The following is a 27,603-nucleotide window of genomic DNA, read 5'->3' on the forward strand; positions in this document are numbered from 1 at the left end:
AATGTCCTTCAATTGCTCTCTCGTTAAATCTTGTTGCCCAACATTTTTGACATTATTTGTCCTTCTTTGTGAAGACAGAACCAAAATATGAATATTAGTATGCCATGTGTTTGTTTCCTATTGTTGCCTCTCCCATTTCTGATGTACATTTGTCTTCACTAATCTTTTTCTCTACATATACCGGTATAAACTTTTACAATCAACTTGTATATTCCCTACAAACTCACCCTCATATTTTCCCCTTCATAATCAATTCTTTTGTCCTCCTTTGCTGAATCAAAATTGTTCTCAATTCTTTGGTTAGTTACTTTTGCTTTCAACTTGTTTGCCCCTTCTTTGAATCCAATATCTCCTAATATCTCATGTTAGCCATTGTCAGACCACTTCTCCCATTTTACTTTTGTGACAGACAAGACTGAACAATTGTTGCAGTTCCTCCATGGACTCAGTTTGTCATTACTTAAAGAGAAGATGGTGGAGAAGCAATGTTTCCCAATTTATCATAGCCAGCTCACGCCTCATATCATTGAAGTTTCTTTTGTTTGCATTCAGGACCCTAGTCTCCAAATCAATGATGCCAACTTCCATTTTAATGGGGAATTCTATCATACTATGGCTCTCTTCCCAAGTTGCCTCATACAGCTAGATTGCCAATTTTTTTTCATATTACACAATACCCAGTCTTGGATGGCCTATCTCCATTTGGATCCTCAACATATTGATCCAAAAACCATCTTGCACACACTCCAGGAATTCCTTCTCTCAGGCATTGTTTATTGATTTGATTTGTCCAATCTTTATGTAGACTAAAGTCACCCATAATTACAGCTGTACCTCTTTACATACTTAATTTGAACAGAAGGAAATTGTTATTCCAGCCCATAATTTAAGTAGCAAAGACATAAATTTTTTAAAAATTACAAAGAGTCTACTGTGCACAGTTCCAAATGTTTATTCTTCTTTAGGTTTCAGTTTAATATACAGATGTACATGACAGACCAGTGTATGTCTTTACATATTTAACACATGTAATCTTGTGCCGACTTCTTTTGACTCTCTCATTTTGCCTCCAACCATGATGTTGAATGGCAGCGCATACTTAAAACTCTGAGTGAAGGCTGGATATAGGATTGTAGAACATTCCTTTTGCTGGTTAAGTGCGCTCACCTGCCTTCATTTGGCAATTGAGTCTTTTAGTTTTTTTGGTAGAGTTGACAGAAGAATACAAATTAACAGTAATCTTCAATACTTTTAAATAAGCGTTCACAAATGTAAATCTGAATAAAAAAAATTGTAAACAAACATTTCCTACATTTCCAAGTAATCCTTGAAATAAAGCACTGCCAACAAGTTGCAAGACAAGCTGTGAAGTATGAAATTCCAACGTAACCAATATATTCCCATAGCATATGCTTCTGAAGCCAATTTACTGAACACCAAATGGACAAAACAAAATTATACAAACATTATAAAACCAAACATTACACACCCATGGATTGATAAGTCAGCACAATGGGATTCTCTAATTTTTGCTTGCTAATTAAGCACAGCAGGTAACATAACTTATCGCTGCCTTCTAATGCCATAGTATAAATGGCCCACAGCCTGTGCAAAACACACTTGAATAGGCTCAATTCAGTTTTAAAATGAAGATGTGTTGCAGGGTTTGGATTAGTAAGGTACACAAGGTTTGACCAAATCACCAAATGACAGACTTACTCACCAGAGTGGAAGCGATAGCTAGTTTATTCCTAGAGCTTTATACTTCAGTCAACTACTGTGTAATAATTCATAATTCTTGACTTTGAATAGTATATTCTTAGAAACTATTTAAGAAAATTGAGCTTTCTTGATAATCAAAGTAAAAAGATCAGCATTCAGCAACTCCCTATACAGATATTTTGCTGAATATAAAAACATCAGATAATGGCTCACATTTAAATACCATAGACTTAACTTTAAGGTCACTTCGGCCCAAAGCAAAATATAGCAATCAGCTGTGGATCAGAAAGATCAAATTTGCAGTCAAACAGTTATCATTCAATGACAAAAATATTTCACAGCGATCAACTAATAACTCCTGAGCGAATAGGGAGAATTATAGTTGTAAACTAGGTAGATCTATTTACCTCACTAGGTATACTTCTTTGGAGCCAAAGTCTCATCATCAACCTAATGGTTGGCTTAATATTCCACTGTAGCTATATTAAACTTATTACTTATAGGTTTCAATTAAATTTCTCTCAGCCACTGTAAGTTAGTTATGATGCTGCTTCATTGACTTCAGTGTGATAAATATAGTTTCAGATTGCTGGCTGTCTACAAATGTGAAATGAACAGCCAACTTAACAATATACATGTAAACAAAAAAGGTTCAGATAAATACAATTGTACAATGATCAGAAGTCACATCACATCACATCAACAATTTATATGTAAAAACCAGTAAACTAAAGGAGCTTGGTTATAGTCCAAAACATAGGGCAAGGACTTGTCACTTACTTGGGTTTGACAACGTAAGCAGGTTTAGAGATGGATTTACTGGACACAGATAAAAAACACTGCTTTTAAAGGCAAAAGGAAAGCAATTCAATGTGATCTGGATTAACAGCACTGAATTTTATTCTAGTTAATAGATCAGACTATTAAAATAAATTCAGGTTGGTAACAACCCTTCTACTTCATCTTAATACACAATATGCAGCTCCAATGAGCATCATCCCATACAGACCAACCGTAATCAAATTAAACAGGCTTTCCCTGCCTCCCAGTCCTCTCTGCGTAGTTGCTGTGGGTATCAAAGCAATTTTTGAGCGTTTGTTTTAAATGCATGCCCATTTTATTACTGACTCAATTGACTTGAAGGAAGTAGGAACTCATCACTCAGTGATCCACAGATGAGCAAGAATTAAATCAGATTTGTGTCTTTTAATTTGTTACCTAATGTATAAATTTTTTCTTGAAACAATGCTAATTATATAAGCATGACAACTGTAAATTAAACGTGGGCAATTTCAATCAGACTAATTCAAATGGTTGGGAGTGGGACGGGAATGCTGTACGAGCAAAATGTGAACTCTTTAACCTGTGATTTAAAATGGTGCAGACATCATTTTACTAAATTATTGAGTAATAAAATAAAAACCATGAAGGAACAAGTAAAAAAGTGTCAGCATCATTGTGTATTTTCAGCATGCACTTTTGCACTAAAAGTCAGATCTCACTTTACTTTGCAATGGACCATAATTTATTTTCTGGCTAAGGATAATCTTATGTCATTTAAAAATAAAACCTTCTCTTCGTAACATTCAAAACTGAACAGATATAACCTGCTCTGAAACTCGTATTGATATTACTCTGAAGTTGCTTGTTCTGAAGAGATTGTGGCAATTCCTCCTGCCTCTGATGCTTTCTTCTTGTGGAGAAGCATCTGGTTTCAGCACAGTTGTCAACAGGAGCCTCGCAAGTTTAGATCTCACCACTCTTCTCCATCTGAATACAATACACAACACCGAGGTCCAGTGTGTATAATCACTAGAGCAACGAGAAGTCAAATTAAATTTACGTTCCCCAATTCCCAAACCTTCTCCACTCAGTTGTTGCAGGTTCACATATAACTTTTGTGAATTTGTTTTAAATGAATGGTGATGACATTAACTCAAGTTATGTGAGCACTCAAGTCTGAGTGTTACATCATCTCCTTCTTTGTGTGGAATAAAGCTTTTTCAAAGTTAAGTAAATTCCATTAGAAATTTTGGCAATTTTTGAAATGGTTCTTGAAGACATTATTCTCCTTGGATATACTGCAACAATTTAACTTCAAACTCTTAATACTGCCATGAAACAAAACTACATCAGAGTGATACAGCAGGTGGCATTGAAAAAAAGGAATAAACATTAGGAAGAGAAACAAACAGTCTAGAAACAGTAACATGTAAGGCATTTATGTAAACGTGTCCAAAAACATTGGTCTGAGTTATGCAAATAGAAAAATATATAAATTACCATAAACATTCCACCAAAAGTTCAAATGTTTCAAACCCCTTTACCAGAAAGCGACTTTGAAATCTTTCCAGCTTGCAGTGAACCAAGATTAAAGTTATTGGCTATAGTTCAAGAACATGGCTTCATCTTCTTTCCAGGAATTCATCATTTGGTGCACTTGTTGAATATAGCCATAGTTAAAGTGCCTTGGTGCTCGTGGAAGGAACAGTGTGGGAAGACGGTTTTTGAGGGTAACGATCATAATAGTAAGCTTGAAAGAGAATTGTGATATCAACACACACTTGCAGCAATCCACATATCCAAAACTGGAAAGGAGCTTGGTTCAGGATGAAGTAAGCAGTCTTGAAAGTGTCACCACTTGCCCACATCAGCACCATAGTAATACTTTATTGAGGAGGAAAGATTCCAAAATTAGTAAAAAAAACTAATTTAAATCAACTAATAAATGTCTAACATAGCACCATATGTAACATTACTGTAATAGACAGTACTCACCGCAAGAAACCTTCACACTGCTGGATTAAGATCTGTAACATTATCATTTCTCTCTCCCTACCATTTGCATTGTTACTAGAACTTTACAAGTGTGGATTTAATTGCACGTGGGTAACATCCTCTTCGTCTGATCAGCAATGATCAGTTGACGATAATTCATAAGGCAATTGGCTACACTTCAACTGCAGGAAACTGAAAGCCAGCCTGTTACACCACCAAAGGTGTATCCCCTTTCATTAGATTATAAGGTGGGTCTTGTGTCTTCTGACAGTAGGACCTTCATTCAGTGGACCCAAAATCATGCAAGGTCTTGCTCAAAGAATACAAGGTTGGTAACTCAGCTCATGGACAAATACAGCAAGGATTTACACTGTACATAGAAACAAGAGATAGGTTGTTCACTCCATATGGTCGAATGGTTGCCCAAGAAACCACTACTTGGCTTATGCCCGAAATGTCGATTCTCCTGTTCCCTGGATGCTGCCTGACCTGCTGCGCTTTTCCAGCAACACATTTTCAGCTCTGATCTCCAGCATCTGCAGACCTCACTTGCTCCTCCAAGAAACCACTACAGAAAGGAACAATGGCTAGGATTCTATACTGCTAATAAATTGCAAACTATCACAAAGGTAATGGTTAAGACATGAACAGTGGTCTATATCCTTCCTCAAATTGCACTGAAGACCAATGAATCTTCAAGTCTTGTTCAATTCAAAGTAACTTAGCTGGTAATGGCATGGTAAGTTAATTACTACTGCAGAATCTTTCTGGACCCAAAAATGAACTTTACAAGTGCAGAACAAAACAAAAATGAATGTTGCACATTTTTAATTCATTATATTTGAAGTTTTTTAAAAAATGTATCCATTTAAATTTTTCCCCTCAATCAGTAAGTCACAATCTCATTTTTTACAAAATGACTTAACTGTAATTTATATTTTATGTCTATAACTTTCTGCTTTGCTGTCTGTGAGGACTCTTCACCATGACTGGTTTATCAGCCTTCTTACAACTTGTCCCATTCACACTAACCACATTTCCTCTGCCATAGAAACTTAAATCATTGAGTCAAACACAATGCTGGAAAAACTCAGCATATTTGGTAGCAACTGTGAAGAAAGAAACAATATTTCAAGTCCAATATGAATCTCCTTCAGAAATGAAAGATGACGACAAATGAGTTCTTCTACATTCACACTTTTTTTAACCTGACTCAAAGCAGGTACTCTGTTTCTCTCTCCATGGATGCTGCTTGACCTGCTGACATTTTTCCAGCACTCTCTGCATTTGTTTCAGATTTAAGAGCAACCACAATATTTTGCTTTTATTAGTGAAATCACTGAAACTGTCAAAGAAATCTGAGATCTACAGGTCTCCTCAATCTTTTTTCTCCCCTCCCTCAAGAACAATGACGCCCATAATCAATCAAGCTTGCAATCAATAAAGATGGGCATCAAGAGCTTTAAATGTAAGAAAGAGAGAAGTCAAAGTGAGCATAGACACCTTAGAGAATGAAGCTGGGGAAATAATAATGACGAACCAGGAAATGGCAGAGGAGCTAAATAAATACTTTGCCTCAGTCTTCACAGTAGGTGACACTATAACATTCCAAAATTATTAAGTGCCCAGAGGGCAAAAGGAAGAGAGAAAATAAACACAATAATCTTGATCAGATGGGCTGAGGAGTGGTAGATAGATTTGGATAAATGTGAGGTGTTGCATTTTGGATAGGCAATTCAGGGCAGGACTTATACACTTAATGGTAAGGTGGAAGTCTGTATCGCAGACGCTGCAGATTAGAGTCAAGATTAGAGTGGTGCTGGAAAAGCACAGCAGGTCAAGTAACATCTGAGAAGCAGGATAATCGACATTTTGGGCAAAGACACTCCATCAGGCTTTTGCCCGAAATGTTGATTTTCCTACTCCTCGGACGCTGCCTGAGTGTTTCCAACACTCTAATCTTGACTTAATGGTAAGGTCCTGGGGAGTGTTACTGAACAAAGAAACCTTGGAGTGCAGGTTCACAGTTCCTTGAAAGTGGAGTCACAGGTAGATAGGATAATGAAGAAAACGTTTGGTATATTTGCCTTCATTGTATATAGGATTTGCGAGGTCACGTTGCAGCTATACAGGACATTGGTTAGGCTACTATTGGAAAACTGTGTGTAATTCTCGTCGCCACGTTATCAGAAGGATGTTGTGAAACCTGAAAGGGGTCAGAAAAGATTTACAAGAATGTTGCCAGGGTTGGAGGGTTTGAGCAAAAGAGAGAAGCAGAATAGACTGGGGCTATTCTCCCTGGAACATTGGAGGCTGAGGGGTGAGCTCATAGAGATATATAAAATCATGAGGGGCATGGATGGAGTTAATAGACAAGATCCTTTCCCTGGGGTGGGGGAATCCAAAACTAGACGGCATAGGTTTAGATTGAGAGGGGAAAGATTTAAAAGGGACCCAAGGGGCAACCTTTTTACAAAAAGGGTGGTGTGTGCATGGAATGAGCTGCCCGAGAAGGTGGAGGAGACTGGTATAATTACAACATTTAAAAAGCATCTGGATGAATATATGAATAGGAAGGGTTTGGAGGGATGTGGGCCAAATGCTTGCAAATGGGACTAGATTTATTTCAGATATCTGGTCAGCATGGATAAGTTGGATCAAGGGGTCTGTTTCTGTGCTGTATATCTCTATGACTCTATAACTATTATTGGAGCAAAGTGCTAGGGCAATTAATGGGGCTAAAAACCAATAAGTATTCTGGTCTTAATGAGATGTATCATAGGATATTAAAGAAAGTTGCTACAGAGATAGTGGATACAATGGTACAATCTTTCAGGAATCCTTAGATTCTAGAAGTCACAGAAAATAGGAAAAGTGGCAACGCAACATCCATATTATTTTAAAAAAGGGGAGGAGACAAAAAAGGTACTTAGGCCAGTTAGCTTGACATCTATTATTTGGAAAACATTAGAGTATTATAAAGGATGTAGCAGCAGAACATTTAGCAATATATATGATCCAAGAAAGTAAGCATGGTTTCATGAAGGGAAATCATGCCAGACAAATTTCCTAGAATTCTTTGAAGAGGTAACAAGCAGAATAAAGGGAAACAGTGGGTGTATAATATTTGTACTTCAGAAGGTATTTGATAATGTACTACACATTAGGCTACTTAATAACAGTCCATGGTATTGGAGACAGCATATAGCATGGATAGAGGATTGTTAACTAACAGAAGACAGAGGTTAGGATAACAGTAACATTTTCAGGATGGCAACTTGTAACTAGCGGTGTGCCTTGAGGCTCAGAGATGGGACCATAATTATTTACTATCCATATTTTAATGATTCGGATGAGAAAAGTAACTGTACTATTGCCACACTCTTGGATGATACAAAAATACATGGGAAGGCAAGTGGTGAGGATGACACAAACAGTCAGCAGAGGGATGTCAGCATGTTAAATGAGCAGACAAAAAAACTTGGTAGATGGAATAGAATGGGGCAAAATGTGAAGTTATGGATTTTGGCAGAAAAAAATCAAAAAGCTGAATATTATTTAAATAGAGAAAGACTGCATAGCGCTACCGGATGGACACCTCACCCATGAATCACAAAACATTAGCAGGTAATAAGGGAGGCAAATGGAATGTTGGCCTTTATTTCAAAGGACATGGAGTATAAAAGTGGGAGATTTTGCTAAAACTATAGAAGGCATTAGTCAGTTCACATCTGGAAGACTGTGAATAGTTTGGGCCACTTACTGGCATTGGAGGCACACCAAGAAAGGTTCACTAGGCTGATACCGGCTATGGAGGGATGTCTTATAAGGAAAGATCAAATAGATTGCTTTTGTACTTATTGGAATAAGGGAGATTGCTCCTAAACTAAAGTTTAGGAGCAGAGAGGAGAAAATAGTTGACAGAAATGAGGAGGAACTTTTTCTCTTAGAGGGTTGCGAATCTGTGGAATCCTTCAATGCAGAGAACTGTCAAGGCTGTGCCATTAAGCATATTCGATGCTGAGAAAGAGTTTTCTTTTAAAATCAGTAAGAATCAAGCATTATGAGGAAATGACAGAAAAGTTGAGTTCAGAACTATCAGATAAGCCATGAATGGCAGAGCTGATTCATTCAGCTGAATAGTCTACTTGTGCTCCATCTTATGTTCTTATTCAGTTATTGTTGACCACAAAACCTGACCAGTGTTAGACTCGAGGATTACATTTTTCCAGTTAACTTCTGTTTAAATAGAAAGTGCCACTAACATGAGGCAGAAAATCAATAGTCTTCATTTCAACTGACTGGAACCCAAAGTACAACAGTAAATGACTCATGACAGTCAACTATTGAACAAATGTACAACTTCCATGGCAAAAGTGCACAGCTTGAAATACTGAGGCAGAATGTCCACGAGTGCTTTTGACCTACTGTGATCCCTTCCAAAATATAGCAGATAGAATTACTTTACATATTGGGGTCCCACTGTGGAGCAGAAGAATCCTGCCCCTCTTCCCACTACAATGTCAGAGGCTTTGCCGACGCAAAGAAAGCACAAGTATAGAAAAAGCATGCTGTTTAAAATTTTCTAATCTTAAAAATCAGTTGGTAAAGTTATATCATTTGGAGTTGAAATTCTTTTAAAGAAACTTATGCACATCATAATGAGTTATTTTCCTTCGAGTTCTCCATTAATAGTGTGGGCTTGTACAGCTGTTGTCTCATTGGAACCAGCCAAGCATCTTTTATTTGATCCAATGGCTATCTTTGTGCATGTGCAGTAACTGTCAAATGGCTATCAGATCAAACACAGCCTTATCCACCAACATTTTCCCACTACCAGCAAAGCTTCTTCTTTCTTAAACGTTTAACCAATTCTCGTTTGAAAGTTAGCATCGACATTGGTTCCATTTAATTACAGTAATTACATACTTGATTACTGTTGCAGGGTTGATGGGCCGAAAGGCCTTTGTCCATGCTGTAATATGCTCCAACTATGACAACTAATCAGTCTGCCCCTTCAGGTTATAACTCAGTGAGGTAACACAAACCTCAAACTCCCTTGGGTTCTTTTTCTGATGTTTGTAAATTTACCCTATAAAATCCCTCAATTCTGAAAACCTCCCAATCATCTATTAACCATGTCTGTGCTGATAAGAACAATTCCAGCTACTTAAGATCTCTCCAGATAACCAAGGTCCTTCATTGTTGGCATCATCGTGGTTGATAACGTCTCTTTTCCTTATGTCCTTCATGATCTTTTTTTTACACTTCTCTACGCTAAATCTGCCTTCTTTCTACCCATATCACTAGTCTCAGTCCTCCTGAAGGAACTATCTACAATACTTAACAAAAAAACTAAAAATACCTTTAAATAAAAAAAAGTCACTGAATCTGAAACTCTAACTCTGCTTCCTTTCCTCAAATGCTGCCAGACTTGCTGAATTTCTCCAATTTCATTTTTTTTATCTTCACTATGTTGCAAGCTTTCTCATATCTACAAAGTCTGAAATTATGTTCCCTATACCCAAGTCCAGGGCAATAATATATATCCTGTCCCCATGCTTTGATGTACCTTGTCTTAGAGATTCCTATAGCCTCAACTGATTTGATTTTTTTCCCCCCAAAGTAAATGCTATAAGAGTCCATGGTATTGGAGATAACATATTAGCATGGATAGAGGATTGTTAACTAACACAGGACAGAGGTTGGGTTAAAAGTAACATTTTCAGGATGGCAACTCATAACTAGCAGTGTGCCACGGGACTCAGAGACAGGTTCTCTGATTCTCCTCTGAATCCATGTTTACTAGGTTATTAATCCTCAAATTATATTTTAAATATGTTTTATATTAAATGTATACTTAAAATTTAGTGTTGACAAAGTTTGGGTTTCATTCTTGAATCTTCAAGGATTTGGAGTGGTCTTAAAATAGCTGCTGTTGTGGTGTTCGTTTCCAAGTTGTGTAACTTGCTGGTAAAGAATTCTTTTAGTGAACTGGTAAGAAAACACCTCTTGCTTGCATTCTCCTGACCAAGCATAGTTGTCAGCTCAGCAATATTTGAAACTTTTCAGTTGAGGCTCCAAAATCAACGGCTGTTTACATGTGGAACCATGTGATGCTGGATTTGTCTGCAAGAACCTAAGGTTAAGATGTAATAATGTAAACTCAAAATCAGGTGATGGTTGTGAGTTTAAAGGAGAAAAATAAGGGGATATATTGCTAAATATTCAAATGAACAAGTTTGTGGCTTTTTTTTTAAATGCAATGCCAGTTCTTTTAGTAAGAAACAATAACTATGGTTGGAAGAACCAATTCACTTGACAACTGAGAGTACTGTGATGGTCTCTTCAGTCAGACCTTTCAATAAATCATTTGGATTTAAAAACATATTTCAATGCCTTTCAGCATTAGAAAAAGGCAGCTACATTCTGTCTCATTGTTTTTGACTGTAAATTTCTTTCTTACCTTACGTTAACAGCTCTGGACATGATAGTTGGTGAACCTGAAGGGGATCCAGTGTTGGTCCTGATCAATTAATGAAAATGTCAGAACTAGAATCTGCTCAAGTTATTTTTACTCATGACGTCTCTCATTACTCACTCAACTTAGTTCAGTCATGAATTCCAAAGACTTTATGTATAAACTAAACACAACAAAAGTAAGTAAGTTCTAGCACTTCACTTACTTCCCTTTTGGCATTCTTCCTCATTCACTAGGCATAATACTGAAAAGCAAAGAGAATATTTTCTCAATGATGTGATACTAGGGGGCTATGAAGGAACAAAGGAATTTAGGTGCTAGTGTACAGAAATAACTGGAAACTAATGCAAGGGTACAAAGGCGATGAAAAAACCTAAAAGAATATTAGGTTTAATTTCCTGCAAGATTGCAATAAAAGTAAAGTGATACTTCAATTACACAGACCTTTGATCAGTCCCCATCCAGAGAACTGTGTTCAGTTTTGGATACAGAGCCTTAAGAAGTATATTGCCCTTGAAATTTATTCATCAGAATATCAGGGCTTAAAAGAATTAAACTATGAGGACAACTTACTAAATGTGATTTGTATTCCATTAAGTGTAGAAAGTTGACAGCGGCATTTAATTGAGGTGTTGAACATGTTAAAGCAGCTTGATTGGGTAGATACAGAGAAACTATTCCCTCTGGTGGGAGAATCCTGCATTAAGACATTAAAGACTATACTATCTGTGACGATCATCTACAGTCTTCCATTTCTAAGTGGTACTTTGCACCAGCTCAACAAGAAATTCAAACTTTAGTGTTAAATTTCTCACCGTGGCAGTTCAATAACACACCAGAAGTGAGGGCTGGGCAGACAAGCAGAGCCGAGAGAAACAGTATGAGCATGCTAGCAAAACCAAGCACAAGAGTGAAACTTTAAGACAAATAGAGAAAGATAGGGAGAAAGACTCACACAAGGTCTTGGCTTGGTACACAAGTATTTTTTGCATTCCAATAAAGCAGCTATAAATACAGTTTTTTTCAAAAAGGCTGCTTCTGTATATTGTCAACGGATTCACAATGAGGCACAAATGTCTTACTCAATTCCAGTTAGCATTCAATCCAAGCACCACTTTTATTGTGTCTTAATGTGACATTTCAAGGATGGCAAAAGGGATAAATATGCAGCATACATGAAGCACTGTTGTTAGTAACTTAATATTAAATAAATCGGTCTGGTAGATGCAAGAATTACCAGGGCCGGGGATGGTGCTGGGAGATTGTGGTAAGGTTGCTTATCAGGTTTATAAACTGACAAATACACTCAGATTATGGTGTGGCAACATATATTCCAATAAACCAGTATACAGTGAAAACAAAAATCATAGTTTGCTTTATCAAACTTGCTAATTTACTGTTGGACAGATAAAAGCATACTCTGATTCACAGAGATGAAATCTGTTCATGAAGTTGTCATTGACAACCCCTGAACCCAAAGTAGTAGGAATGTAAAATCCCAAAATAGAACCACAGCCTTGATTCACGTCGGAGTCAATTCACCCAATTACAACCCAATGATACTCCAATGCCTCCTACCATAGACAATTTAAACATTTGCTAAATTTGTTCATGAATGCGTTGTGAGAACAGTGTTCTACGCATATGCGAACACATCAGAAAAGAGCACACAGAATGTAATATGCAGAAAATATATCATAAAAAATTGAGATATTCCAGCTTTATAATATAGAAGAAATAACTTAAAAGGTTACATTATTGAAGCATATCAATTATGAAATAGTATAAACAACACAAATAGAACTTTAAGATAAATCAGTGGAGTAAAAAAAATGAAAACTCATCAAAAATAAATCAAAGAGCGATACCTATTTGGAATAATTTGCAAAGCATAACAGTAGAAAGAAACACATGAAGTAATTTATAAAATATAAAGAATGGCAAGGAAATAGCATTCTGATAAAGGGGGTAGGGGGTGGATTCTGGTGGGTTGAATCTCCTTTTACCATCCTTAATTTTTTTCTTGTGTACTTAAAATTGGTTTCAGAATGCAGATGTTAGGGAGATAATCCTCATAATAAAGGAAAGATTATGACGAGCATTGGGATCTGATAGGTCAATTGATGCATTAGCAATTGACCCATTAACTGTAAGGTTGTACTTACTGTTTTGAATTCTTTTATGAGCTAAAATTTTAATTTTGCTTTGTTCTGTTGGCTTGTGAATACCATGCCTTCAAATCTACTTTAGGATTTGAACTATATAATCTAGGTTGATACTTCCAACAGTGTTCTACTCTTAGAGCTGCCAATTTCCATACATGATGATAAATTAAGATCTCCTCTGTTGGTGAGCTTGATGTACAAGAGGATCAGAGAATCCTTTGGTGTCCTGTCCCCAACATGGATAGAACTAATAAAAAAAATTGTCAGTATTGTTTACTGAGATTCATTACTTGTAAATTGGCTGCTGCTTTAGCCTATAGTGGCTGCACTTGAAATAGTAAAATGCCTGAGCACTTGATGGATACAAGTTATTTTTTTTCTCTATCAAGATCCTATAACAGTGTGATATGGGCCCTCTTACCTCATTCCTTCTGTTGATTTGTTCTCGTAGTTGCGGTACAGTTGTGGTGTGCCAAGCATTGCCTCGGTAAAGACAGCGAAGAAGCCAAGTGTTTCCACGAAGAGTAAAGAATCAATAAGGAGGTAGGTTATGTATGCAGCAACAACAGTGAAAGCCAAGACACACTGTATGTAATCAATAAATCTGCTCCACAGCCAGAAGTACTGCAAGTCAAAGTCTAAAAACAGAAACAAATTATTAAAGTATCTAAGCAAATTATTTGAATTTTACCAGTTACACTCATTTATTTTAAATTTATGACCAAAAAACAAATTTGCCACAAGCCAATTTTTAAAAGACAAATACAAGCATCAAAATTTCAAATGTGCACCTCCCTTTATTTTTCCAGTTTACTTGAATGATGCCATCTCTGTTTCTGTGGCAAATGTTTCCTACTCATAGTTCTTCTTCCGGTCCTCTTCCTGACTATATGAAGATCACCAAACATGCTAACAATTTTGTTAGCTTTTCTAAAGGGAGTCCAGACACAAATCTATCTTCTAACCGAACTTCTACATATGAACTATTCTCTCAGCACTGAATTTGCACCCTTGGCAACAACTTGCAGTTTAATGGCATTTTTAACATTGAACCAAAATCATTCACAGAAGCACAATCTAGCAATAATTGATGCTCAGCCAAAGGAAGTGGTATTAAAACAGCTGCCGTAAATCTTGAATCATGGGACAGGCTCTCCTAAAAAGATAGAACGATGAAAAGGCAGAGAAAAATTTAGAATAAACACCTGAAGTCAACGCTACGAATAATGGTGCAAAGCTGAAGGATCCATGAGATGCCAGTTTTGGAAAATTTAAGGAAGGTTTTACAGCTGGAGGAGGTTAGAGCAAAGGGAAAATGTAGTGGGATTTGAACAAAGCCATTAATATTTTAAAATTTGACACCTTTTAGAGACTGAGGACTAATGTAGTTCAGAAAACACTGGTTAATTTGGCAGTTCAGCTTGGTGTACAATTGAACACAAATGGTGCATTTTTAGGATATGCTTATCCAACCAAACAAAAAACTGACAGCTTTGGAAGTGGAGAGCTTGTTTAACTGGGCAGGAGAGTGTAGCAAGGCGACACTGCCATTTCACCTGGATGAAATCTGTGTGAGAAAGCTCAACAATGTCCTTCTTGCCCAATCGATAATTGAGGCCCTCAAGAGCAATTAATGTGATTAGTATTTAAGGGCTTCAACTGTCGCTACTGGTTATTCAATGCGCAGGAGGCAGGATTAACCATGTGAGGACACTGACAAGCAAACTCTGGTGGGCAGGTAGGGAGGCTTCCATATTCAATGACTGATCAAGGCACCCACAAGGAGTCTGCTGAGGTCATGCTACACCTTTCTCCAAAAATCCCCTTCCAGTGTCCACCAATTACCTGTGTCCAGGAATTCACTGATAATTCCGAGTGAACCCTGAAGCATATTACTAGAACATAGCCAATAGTCCCAGTGCAGTTCTTTGTACATGAGACATGAATCCTCTGAGGGGCTGACAGACCTGAAGGGGCAGGAGTTACTCTCTATTGATGAAAGTCCTGAAGTAAATTCTTCCCCACTGTGCAGCATTTAGGGCCTTCATGCCTCAAGTTCTAGAGATCAAGTTGACAGGATGCCAGTGTCCAGCCTTCTGCCATGCTCAATAAATTCTGCGCTGAAAATGTGTTGCTGGAAAAGCGCAGCAGGTCAGGCAGCATCCAGGGAACAGGAGAATCCACGTTTCGGGCATAAGCCCTTCTTCAGGAATGAGGAAAGTTTGTCCATAAGGCTAAGATAAAAGGTAGGGAGGAGGGACTTGGGGGAGGGGCGTCGGAAATGTGATAGGTGGAAAGAGGTCAAGGTGAGGGTGATAGGTCAGACTGGGGTGGGGGTGGAGAGGTCGGGAAGATGATTGCAGGTTAGGAAGGCGGTGCTGAATTCGATGGATTAGACTGAGACAAGGTGGGGGGAGGGGAAATGAGGAAACTGGTGAAATCCGAGTTCATCCCTTGTGGTTGGAGGGTTCCTAGGCGGAAGATGAGGCGCTTTTCCTCCAACCGTCGTTTTGTTGTGGTCTGGCGATGGAGGAGTCCAAAGACCTGCATATACTTGGTGGAGTGGGAGGGGGAATTGAAATGTTGAGCCACAGGGTGGTTGGGTTGGTTGGTCCGGGTGTCCCAGGGGTGTTCTCTGAAACGCTCCGCAAGTAGCCGGCCTGTCTCCCCAATATAGAGGAGACCACATCGGGTGCAGAGGATGCAATAGATGATGTGCGTGGAGGTGCAGGTGAATCTGTGGTGGATATAGAAGTTTCCTTTGGGGCCTTGGAGGGAGGTGAGGGGGGAGGTGTGGGCGCAAGTCTTGCACCTCCTGCGGTTGCAGGGGAAGGTGCCGGGAGTGGAGGTTGGGTTGGTGGGGGGTGTGGACCTGACGAGGGAGTCACGGAGGGAGTGGTCTTTACGGAATGCTGATAGGGGAGGGGAGGGAAATATATCTTTGGTGATGGGGTCCGTTTGGAGGTGGCGGAAATGATGGCGGATGATGCACTGAACATGGAAATTGGCGGGGTGGTAGGTGAGGACCAGTGGGGTTCTGTCCTGGTGGTGGTTGGAGGGGCGGAGCTCAAGGGCGGAGGAGCGGGAAGTGGAAGAGATGCAGTGGACGGCATCGTCGACCACGTTGGGGGGGAAATTGCGGTCCTTGAAGAAGGAGGCCATCTGGGTTGTGCGTTTTTGGAACTGGTCCTCCTGGGAGCAGATGCGGCGGAGTCGAAGGAATTGGGAGAATGGGATGGCGTTTTTACAGGGGGCAGGATGGGAGGAGGTGTAGTCCAGGTAGCTGTGGGAGTCGGTCGGTTTGTAGTAGATGTCCGTGTTGATTCGGTCGCCTGAGATAGAAATAGAAAGGTCGAGGAAGGGGAGGGAGGAATCTGAGACTGTCCAGATGAATTTGAGGTCGGGGTGGAAGGTGTTGGTGAAGTGGATGAACTGTTCAACCTCCTCGTGGGAGCACGAGGCAGCGCCGATACAGTCATCGATGTAGCGGAGGAAAAGGTGGGGGGTGGGGCCAGTGTAGTTGCGGAAGATGGATTGTTCCACATATCCTACGAAGAGGCAGGCATAGCTGGGGCCCATGCGGGTGCCCATGGCTACTCCTTTCGTTTGGAGGAAGTGGGAGGATTGGAAAGAGAAGTTGTTCAGGGTGAGGACCAGTTCAGTCAGTCGAAGGAGGGTGTCAGTGGAAGGGTACTGGTCGGTACGGCGGGAAAGAAAGAAGCGGAGGGCTTTGAGTCCTTCGTGATGGGGGATGGAGGTGTACAGGGACTGGATGTCCATGGTGAAAATAAGGCGCTGGGGACTGGGGAAGCGAAAATCATGGAGCAGGTGGAGGGCATGGGTGGTGTCCCGAACGTAGGTGGGGAGTTCTTGGACTAAGGGGGACAGGACGGTGTCAAGGTATGCGGAGATGAGTTCGGTGGGGCAGGAGCAGGCGGAGACAATGGGTCAGCCGGGGCAGTCAGGTTTGTGGATTTTGGGCAGGAGGTAGAAGCGGGCGGTGCGGGGTTGTGGGACTATGAGGTTGGAGGCGGTGGATGGGAGATCCCCCGTGGTGATGAGGTTATGGACGGTCTGGGAGATGATGGTTTGGTGGTGGGGGGTGGGGTCATGGTCAAGAGGGCAGTAGGAGGAGGTATCTGAGAGCTGGCGTTTGGCCTCAGCGGTGTCGACGATGCCCTCCACTGCATCTCTTCCACTTCCCGCTCCTCCGCCCTTGAGCCCCGCCCCTCCAACCGCCAGCAGGACAGAACCCCACTGGTCCTCACCTACCACCCCACCAATCTCCATGTTCAGCGCATCATCCGCCATCATTTCTGCCACCTCCAAACGGACCCCACCACCAAGGATATATTTCCCTCCCCTCCCCTATCAGCATTCCGAAAAGACCACTCCCTCCGTGACTCCCTCGTCAGGTCCACACCCCCCACCAACCCAACCTCCACTCCCGGCACCTTCCCCTGCAACCGCAGGAGGTGCAAGACTTCCGCCCACACCTCCCCCCAAGGCCCCAAAGGAAACTTCCATATCCGCCACAGATTCACCTGCACCTCCACACACATCATTTATTGCATCCTCTGCACCCGATGTGGCCTCCTCTATATTGGGGAGACAGGCCGGCTACTTGCGGAGCGTTTCAGAGAACACCTCTGGGACACCCGGACCAACCAACCCAACCACCCTGTGGCTCAACATTTCAATTCCCCCTCCCACTCCACCAAGGATATGCAGGTCTTTGGACTCCTCCATCGCCAGACCACAACAAAACGACGGTTGGAGGAAGAGCGCCTCATCTTCCGCCTAGGAACCCTCCAACCACAAGGGATGAACTCGGATTTCACCAGTTTCCTCATTTCCCCTCCCCCCACCTTGTCTCAGTCTAATCCATCGAATTCAGCACCGCCTTCCTAACCTGCAATCTTCTTCCCGACCTCTCCGTCCCCACCCCAGTCTGACCTATCACCCTCACCTTGACCTCTTTCCACCTATCACATTTCCGACGCTCCTCCCCCAAGTCCCTCCTCCCTACCTTTTATCTTAGCCTGCTGGACAAACTTTCCTCATTCCTGAAGAAGGGCTTATGCCCGAAACGTCGATTCTCCTGTTCCCTGGATGCTGCCTGACCTGCTGCGCTTTTCCAGCAACACATTTTCAGCTCTGATCTCCAGCATCTGCAGACCTCACTTTCTCCTCAATAAATTCTGCCCCAAATTTCCCACTTCGGATGCTTTAGATTATTGTAGGATAGTCTCTTCAATTACATTTATTAACCATGAGTGCTTCATCCTTCTCAGAAGGTCCTTTTTTGATCAGAATTTTTTTTTTGCTGATAGTGAAATATCTGCTCAAATGTCTGCAATATCTCATCCACTCACTTCCCTCGTGGTCTATTTTCCCCAACTCACTTGAGGCACCTTTTGGCGACACCCAAATTTTTGTGCTCCTCTATTCTTGGGGAGTTCTGCTTAAGAAAATATTTTGATTTATCTTTCTCAGACCTCGCTCACTGTACTATGACTACAACTGATTTGTCCACTCAATTTGTGTTGTTTTCCAACCTCCTGTTTAAACCAAATTACAAACTTCAGTGTCATCTTCACACTCAGATATACACGTCTCTCATCCTTTGATCCGGACATGAATATGGTGAAAAGCTGAAGTCCCAGGAGAGGCCTTGAACACTTTTTTAGTGCACTCCAATTGGGTGCACTTTCATTAATGTTAAAAGTCTCATTTGAAATCTTATTAAATATTTAGAAACATCCATAGGCACTTTTCCATTTGCCATTTCTCAAACAAAATCAACTGGGTTAGCCAGGCTGGACCTATTACTCACCCCGACCCCACTCCTGTCCAAGTGCTCAGTCATTCATTTGTAAACATTAGTTGTGGGTAGCACTAGAAGCAATGTTATACTGACAGCTTATAGTTACTTGGTTTCTTCTTCATTCAATAATAATGTTATCTGTAATTTTCTAATCCACAGGCACAAATTCCTGAATCTAGAGGGGAAAACATTATGACTAACACATTTGCTATTTCCTGCAGTTTGTGGAGTTTTGTCAAATTAAAGCACAATTACTTTTTCAACCAGTATATTTTACTTAAATTAAATCAAAGTTCTTCTATTTCATATGTAGATTACCTTCTATGAGTATTTTATCCTCCTTCGCTACTGTGAAAATGGATCCAAAGCACTTATTTCACAAGCTTATGATTTCCTCAATTATACTCTCACCCACATCTAACTTAATGGGCCCACATTTCCATTTACCACTTTGTTAACTTCTATGTATGGGTATGGATAAGGTGATTAGCAAAGGTCTTTTCCATAGGCCAGGGGAGTTCAAAATTAGGGGGCATATTTTTAAGGAGAGAGGAGAAAGATTTAAAAGGAACCAGAGAGGCAACTTGTTCAGAGGGTGGTTCATATGTGGAATGAACCAGATGAAGTAGTAGATGCAGGTACAGTTACAACATTTAAAAGATATTTGGATAGGCACATGAATAGAAAGGTGTAGAGGGATATGGGCCAAATGCAGGCAAGTGGGACTAGTTTTGATTGGCAAATTTGGTTGGCATGGACGAGTTCGACCAAAGGGTCTGTTTCCATGATGTATGACTCTATTAACAGCATGAGTTGTGGAAGGAACCAAAGTCGATGCCTTTTGACTTTTCAAATGCTTAACTAAGAATTTGCAATTTATCAAGAACCGGATGTCAGATAAGAAGGGCAGAATTTGAACTGTGGTATGCCATTTCTGATGGCAGAACAAATATTTGGTCCCAGTTCCACTCTCTTGCTGTTTGACATTTCCTATGTGACTACAATCAAAGTTACATGTGTTGGCTACATATACAGGTGGCATATAATCACAAGGTGAGATTGCTGTTCAGGGGTGAAATCTGCTGACAATACGGCAAGTACGGGTGGACTATGAAAAAGCCTCCTGGATAAATCGGGGAGACTGTCCATGACTGCCACAATTTTCCTGCCCAATTCCATCACCATTAACAAAATATCTATGAAGAGCACAAAAATGGCATAGGTGTTCTTCAAATGTAAATTTTACTTGTAAATATTTCACGACATTGGTTTCACCTTATTCATCCATACATCATTATTTATTGATATTAGCATAGTTAGAGGTAAAAGCACTTGTATGACTAATGGTTGCCAAACACTCATGGTTACAGGGAGTTAGGGACACTCCTTTATTGTTTTCTCCGAAATATTTTGTGCTTGCTTCATTCTTTTTATTGAATGTTCATTTAAATTTCCAGTGCTATACGCGCCGTTTAATAGAACGTGGCTAAACCGCCAGGCTAAGCTGGCTCTCTATTCCATGTATTGAAAAAAACATTATCTCAGATTATATTCTGTAAATGTAAGTGAAACATGTAGGGCCCTGTAAGGATTCTGCCAGCCAACAGCTTGAAATCAATCTATATGTGGACTGTACAGATGTGGGAGCATAACCCTGACCGGGGATGAAAACTCAGGAGGTAGGCAGGCAAGTGGAAGACATTATTTCAAGCAGAAACTGATTAGTGCAGGGAGAGGGCCAAAGGATCTTTCCTGAATCTGGCTTTGATGTGAAAACACAATTATTTTCTTAATCTCCAGCTCAAACTAGAAGAGAGATCGATGGCCCATTCCACCTTGTACAGGAAAAGCGGTATTTTATACACTTCTGTATTACAATGATCACATACAACATGGTTACAATCCTTTCCTCCTAATCCATACACCCTATCAATGATGGGCATCCCTATGGACAGTCCCAGGTTCCCATGTTCTCGTGGTTTTTAACAGACACTATAATCTCTAGTCCTTCGGATCTTTTTATGCATCCTATTCATTCACATTGCAAAGTTAATGGACACAGGCCCTCAGACTTACCTCAGGCCAGTTTATCTCTAAGGATGGCTTGAATCCTGCATTATTCACTGTATTCCATTCAATTACTCCCCTTATATTTCCCACTGTCCTAATTATATATGTGAAAATACAAATGAGAGTTAATTTTTTTAACTAATTGTTATAAGATTTGTAATATTTATTTTTGTTATGAAGCTTGTTATAACATTTAAAGTTAGATACAGCCATTTCTACTCTTAGTACTTTGTGATTAATGGGCTGTGAACAATCTATTTTGTTCAGGGCAGAGTGAAGACATTTTCTAAAGCTTATTAACTTTCACAAATAGGCATAAATGTTTCGGTTAGATGTAACTATATTGCAGAGTAATTAATTTCAAAGAAACAATTATTCACTAAAAAGTAACTTTAACTGTTGTTCTGGTAGACTATTAGGGAGTTAATAGGCTGCATCTTGCACTTGGGTGTTCTTTCATTTACTGGGACAATTATTCTTTCATTTAATGTGGCTGGAGTTAAGCATTTATCGGACCTTAGGTCTCCTTATCAGAACTGTTTCAAATGGGAACATGTTGGGTCGTTTTTACTGTGGCTTACTCAATGGTATCATTACATTTTACTGTGTATGAGCAGGCAATTTTGCTTAGTTTCTGTCTGCTATTTTGTTTTAAGTCCTGCTTTTAATTCTACTTTCCACTTATCGATCATTTTGTGTTAACAGACATGTGCCACTCTACTCTGGCCAGGTACAAACCACCCCTACATTGCACTTTAGGACTATAATGCTATAATTTTTCCTAAATCTTGACTCGTTGTTCCCACTGGCCCCAGCATAGCAGACACTTCCCATTTTACTCCTCCATGCTTCCAACCCTATCTGCTGTTAATTTGAGGATTCATTGTAATATTTAACCAGTATTTAAAATAGTGCTTTACTTCTACAAATTTTCCTGGGAGACTGTTACACTTTTTATCTGAATTAGAACCTTTGAAAATACCCCTTCCAGTTGGAAAATTCAGAGTGTTCCTGATTCAAAGGAATTGCTCAACAGAAGTTTCAATTCCCTGGCTGACTCCTATGGAGTCTGCTGTAGCATGGATGCAGTGTGGTCCCATTCATTTTGACTACTGACATTCAACAGACAGGAGGGTTCCCTCCCAGTTGGGGAACACTTCAGTGGTCCAGGACATTCAGCCTCGGACCTTCGGGTGACCATCCTCCAAGGTGGACTTCGGGACAGGCAGCAGAGGAAAGTGGCTGAGCAGAGGCTGATAGCTAAGATCGGTACCCATAGGGAGGGCCTCAACCGGGACCTTGGGTTCACGTCACATTACAGCACTTTGAGTGCGAGCAGCAGCTAAGGTAAGACAGTTTGTTTTAAAATTACTTACCGGTAGCGGGCAGCGGTGGTTTTTTTCTCTCTTCACAGAAAGAGCGGGAGCAGCAGGGGGAAGTGACGAAGACCAGAGGGGCAGCCGGGTAGGTTTTTGTTTCCCTTTAAAAGCGCGCAGGAGAAGAACCTGAGGCACTACAGAGGTAGTGCCTCCCACCCGCCCTCCTCCTCTAACCTAAATAATAAGACCCATTGTGGTAAGTAGGTAAGTGCTGCATTTTGCTTGTTGTATTCTTTAGACCCTTTTTTTTTTATAAAAGGTTACTTTCAGAGGGATGGCAGTGAAGGGAGTGCAATGTTCCTCTTGCAACATGTTTGAGGTGAGGGATGCCATGGACATCCCTGCTGATTACACTTGCAGGAAGTGCACCAATCTCCAGCTCCTCCAAGACCGTGTTAGGGAACTGGAGCTGGAGTTGGATGAACTTAGGATCATTCGGGAGGCGGAGGGGGTCATAGATCGGAGCTTTAGGGAAGTAGTAACTCCAAAGATGGCAGATAGATGGGTGACAGTGAGGGGGACTGGGAGGAAGCAGCCAGTGCAGGGACCCCCTGCGGCCGTTCCCCTCAAGAACAAGTATACCGTTTTGGATACTTGTGGGGGGGGAAACGACTTACCAGGGTAAGTAACGGGGCTCAGGCCTCTGGCACGGAGCCTGTCCCCGTTACTCAGAAGGGAAGGGTGGAGAAGAGCAGAGCAATATTAATTGGGGACTCGATAGTTCGGGGCACAGATAGGCGGTTTTGTGGGAACGAGAGAGACACGTTTGATATGTTGCCTCCCAGGTGCAAGGGTACGTGATGTCTCTGATCGTGTTTTCCGGGTCCTTAAGGGGGAGGGAGAGCGCCTGAAGTCGTGGTCCACATTGGCACCAATGACATAGGTAGGAGGAGCGCTGAGGATGTTAGGCAGGCTTTTAGGGAGCTAGGTTGGAAGCTCAAAGTTAGAACGAACAGAGTTGTTGTCTCTGGTTTGTTACCCGTGCCATGTGATAGAGAGTCGAGGAATAGGGAGAGAGAACAGTTAAATGCGTGGCTACAGGGATGGTGCAGGAGGGAGGGATTCCGGTATTTGGATAACTGGGGTTCTTTCTGGGGAAGGTGGGACCTCAAAAACAGGATGGTCTGCACCTGAACCTGAGGGGCACCAGTATCCTTGGTGGGAGGTTTGCTAGTGCTCTTGGGGGTGGTTTAAACTAACTCTGCAGGGGCATGGGAACCCAGACTGTAGCTTTAGGGTGCAGGACCTGGAGTGTAGGGAGGTTAGGAACATGGCATCAATTTCAAAGGAGGGTGCCTGTAAACAGGAAAGTGGCTTAAGTGTGTATACTTCAATGCAAGAAGTATACGAAATAAGGTAGGTGAACTTGCAGCGTGGGTTGGTACCTGGGACTTCGATGTTGTGGCTATTACGGAGACATGGGTAGAACAGGGACAGGATTGGCTGTTGCAGGTTCCAGGGTTTAAATGTTTTAGTAGGGTCAGAGGTGGGGGTAAAAGAGGGGGAGGTGTGGCATTGCTTGTCAAAGATAGTATTACAGCTGTGGAAAGGACGATGGATGAAGACTCGCCATCTGAGGTAGTTTGGGCTGAGGTTAGGAATAGGAAAGGTGAGCTCACCCTGTTAGGAGTTTTTTACAGGCCTCCTAATAGTCCTAGAAACGTAGAAGAAAGGATTGCGAGGATGATTCAAGAGAAGAGTGAAAGTAATAGGGTGGTTGTTATGGGGGACTTTAACTTTCCTGATATTGATTGGGAAAGCTATAGCTCAAGTTCGTTAGATGGGTCAGTGTTTGTCCAATGTGTGCAGGAGGGTTTCCTGACACAATATGTAGATAGGCCAACAAGAGGTGAGGCCATACTGGATTTGGTTCTGGGTAATGAACCAGGCCAGGTGTTAGAATTAGAGGTAGGTGAGCACTTTGGGGACAGTGACCACAATTCGGTGACTTTTACTCTAGTGATGGAGAGGGATAAGTGTGCACTACAGGGCAAGAGTTATAGCTGGGGGCAGGGAAATTATGATGCGGTGAGGCATGACTTAGGATGTGTGGCTTGGAAAAGTAAGTTTCAAGGCAAGAGCGTAATTGATATGTGGAGCTTGTTCAAGGAGCAACTATTGAGTGTCCTTGATAAGTATGTACCCGTCAGGCAGGGAGGAAAGGGTCGTGTGAGGGAGCCGTGGTTTAATAAGGAATTGGAATCCCTTGTTAAAGGGAAGAGGGCGGCCTATGTAAAGATGAGGCGTGAAGGTTCAATTGGGGCGATTGAGAGTTATAAGGTAGCCAGGAAGGACCTGAAGAGAGAGCTAAGAGCAGCAAGGAGGGGACATGAAAGGTCCTTAGTTGGTAGGATTAGGGAAAACCCTAAGGCTTTCTATAGGTATGTCAGGAATAAAAGAATGACTAGGGTAGGAATAGGTCCAGTCAAGGATAGTAATGGGAAGTTGCGTGTGGAGGCTGAAGAGATTGGGGAGACACTGAATGAATACTTTTCGTCAGTATTCAATTAGGAACAGGACATTGTTGTCAATGTGAATACTGAGTCACAATTAAGTAGAATGGATGGCTTTGAGGTATGTAGAGAAGAGGTGTTGGAAATTCTGGAAAGGGTGAAAATAGATAAGTCCCCTGGGCCTGATGGCATTTATCCTAGGATTCTCTGGGAAGCAAGGGAGGAGATTGCAGAGCCATTGGCCTTGATTTTTATGTCCTTGTTGTCTACAGGAGTAGTGCCAGAAGATTGGAGGCTAGCAAATGTGGTTCCCTTGTTCAAGAAGGGGAGTAGGGATAACCCTAGTAACTATAGGCTGGTGAGTCTCACTTCTGTTGTGGGCAAAATCTTAGAGAGAATTGTAAGGGATAGGATTTATGAACATCTGGATAGGAATAATGTGATCAAGGATAGTCAGCATGGTTTTGTGAAGGGCAGGTCGTGCCTCACAAACCTTATTGAATTCTTTGAGAAGGTGACTAAGGACGTGGACGAGGGGAAAGCGGTAGATGTGGTGTATATGGATTTTAGTAAGGCGTTTGATAAGGTTCCCCATGGTAGACTACTGCAAAAAATACGGAGGTATGGCATTGAGGGTGAGTTGGAGGTTTGGATTAGGAGTTGGCTGGCTGGAAGAAGACAGAGGGTAGTAGTTGATGGCAAAGGTTCATCTTGGAGTGCCGTCACTAGCGGTGTTCCGCAAGGATCTGTTTTGGGACCATTGCTGTTTGTCATTTTTATAAATGACCTGGAGGAGGGGTTAGAAGGTTGGGTGAGCATGTTTGCGGATGATACGAAAGTCGGAGGAGTTGTAGACAGTGAGGAAGGATGTGGCAGGTTACAGCGGGATATAGATAAGCTGCAGAACTGGGCAGAAAGGTGGCAAATGGAGTTCAATGTAGCTAAGTGTGAGGTGATTCACTTTGGTAAGAGTAATAAAAAGATGGGGTACTGGGCTAATGGTCGGATACTTGGTAGTGTGGATGAGCAGAGGGATCTTGGTGTCCATGTACACAGATCTTTGAAAGTTGCCACCCAGGTAAATAGTGCGGTGAAGAAGGCATATGGCGTACTGGCTTTTATTGGTAGAGGAATTGAGTTCCGGAGTACTGAGGTCATGTTGCAGTTGTATAAGACTCTGGTGCGGCCGCATCTGGAGTATTGAGTGCAGTTTTGGTTGCCATACTATAGGAAGGATGTGGAGGCACTGGAACGGGTGCAGAGGAGGTTTACCAGGATGGTGCCTGGCATGGTAGAAAGATCATATGAGGAAAGGCTGAGGCACTTGGGGTTGTTTTCATTGGAGAAAAGAAGGTTTAGGGGTGACTTGATAGAGGTGTACAAGATGATTAGGGGTTTAGATAGGGTCGACAGTGAGAATCTTTTTCCACGTATGGAGTCAGCTATTACAAGGGGGCATAGCTTTAAATTAAGGGGGGTAGGTATAGGACAGATGTTAGGGGTAGGTTCTTTACTCAGCGAGTCGTGAGTTCATGGAATGCCCTGCCAGTAGCAGTGGTGGACTCTCCCTCATTATGGGCATTTAAGCGGGCATTGGATAGGCATATGGAGGATAGTGGGCTAGTGTAGGTTAGGTGGGCTTGGATCGGCGCAACATCGAGGGCCGAAGGGCCTGTACTGTGCTGTATTCTTCTATGTTCTATACAGGTGACCATTGCACTACACACACACACACTTCTATACACACAGACACGCACACAGACACACACACACACACACACAGGCACTCCTATACTCACGGACACACACACTCCCACACGCACCCCCTCACAGACTTAAGACACTCTGCACTCACTACATGCACACATACACTTTCTCACACTCACAACCCCCAACACAGACAGACAGACAGAGACACACACACACACACACAGACAGACAAAGACCCACATGCACACATATTTTGAGAGGTGAATTTGTACTTGCAGGGTTACATTGTACTATGCTCAAAAACTGCATGCATTCATGTAGGACTCTGAGCTCAAAAACTGCATGAATTTATGTAAAACTCCATTATCTCACTTTTTAGATTAGATCTAAACATCATGGCATAGACAGAGAACACAGGGGGCCAACAGCTTCAACATATTGTCTAGCTATCACCATCGTTAACAGCTAACCCGAGAATGCAACGTTTTAAAAAAAAAGGTTTTGTGATTTACACATGAAAGAAGTGAAACTATCACTGTATTCTAACAGATGAAAAGTTTAACAGACAATCAATTTTTCAATGTATAATTTCAGTTACATCACACTGTAAATTTTTGCTATAAATTGTGTGTTAGGATTGAGCCCTCCACTATCACCTGATGAAGGAGCGTCGCTCTGAAAGCTAGTGTGCTTCCAACTAAACCTGTTGGACTATAACCTGGTGTTGTGTGATTTTTAATTTTGACTACTAGTTAACAAATCCTCTATTCATGCTAAATTACCCTCAACAGCATGAGCTCATCTTGAGCACTAATCCTTCACATGACACTTACTGAATACCTCTGGATCTACCACACCTGTTATATCCGCAAAAGAATTTTAATATAAAGTTGTCAAACATAATTCCCTTTTACAGAACCATGCAGACTCTCCCTGAATGTACTGCAATTTCCTAAAGGTTCTACTAGGACCACCTTAACAACAGATTCTAGAAGTCTTCCAGTGATAGTGTTAACTG

The 27,603-nt window shown here is 41.3% G+C and overlaps 1 protein-coding gene across 3 annotated transcripts in view; it reads right to left on the bottom strand.

Annotated features, from left to right (window-relative positions):
• Nucleotides 1-936: 936 nt before the first annotated feature.
• slc66a2 (solute carrier family 66 member 2) overlaps nucleotides 937-27,603 on the bottom strand; it is a 46,497-nt gene continuing 19,830 nt past the window's right edge. For all 3 annotated transcript variants that reach the window (XM_043688610.2, XM_043688611.2, XM_087986247.1), the window contains 2 exons: nucleotides 13,568-13,784; nucleotides 937-4,389 (listed from right to left, as the gene is read on the bottom strand). In XM_043688610.2, coding sequence (XP_043544545.2) covers nucleotides 4,182-4,389; nucleotides 13,568-13,784 — 425 coding nt within the window. In that variant the 3' untranslated portion in view covers nucleotides 937-4,181. The remainder of the gene's footprint in view (nucleotides 4,390-13,567; nucleotides 13,785-27,603) is intronic.

Source organism: Chiloscyllium plagiosum, unplaced genomic scaffold (genome assembly GCF_037043375.1).
Source record: "Chiloscyllium plagiosum isolate Xiang-an unplaced genomic scaffold, Cpla_swu_hap1 HiC_scaffold_4, whole genome shotgun sequence".
In the NCBI taxonomy this organism is placed as follows: Eukaryota; Metazoa; Chordata; class Chondrichthyes; order Orectolobiformes; family Hemiscylliidae; genus Chiloscyllium; species Chiloscyllium plagiosum.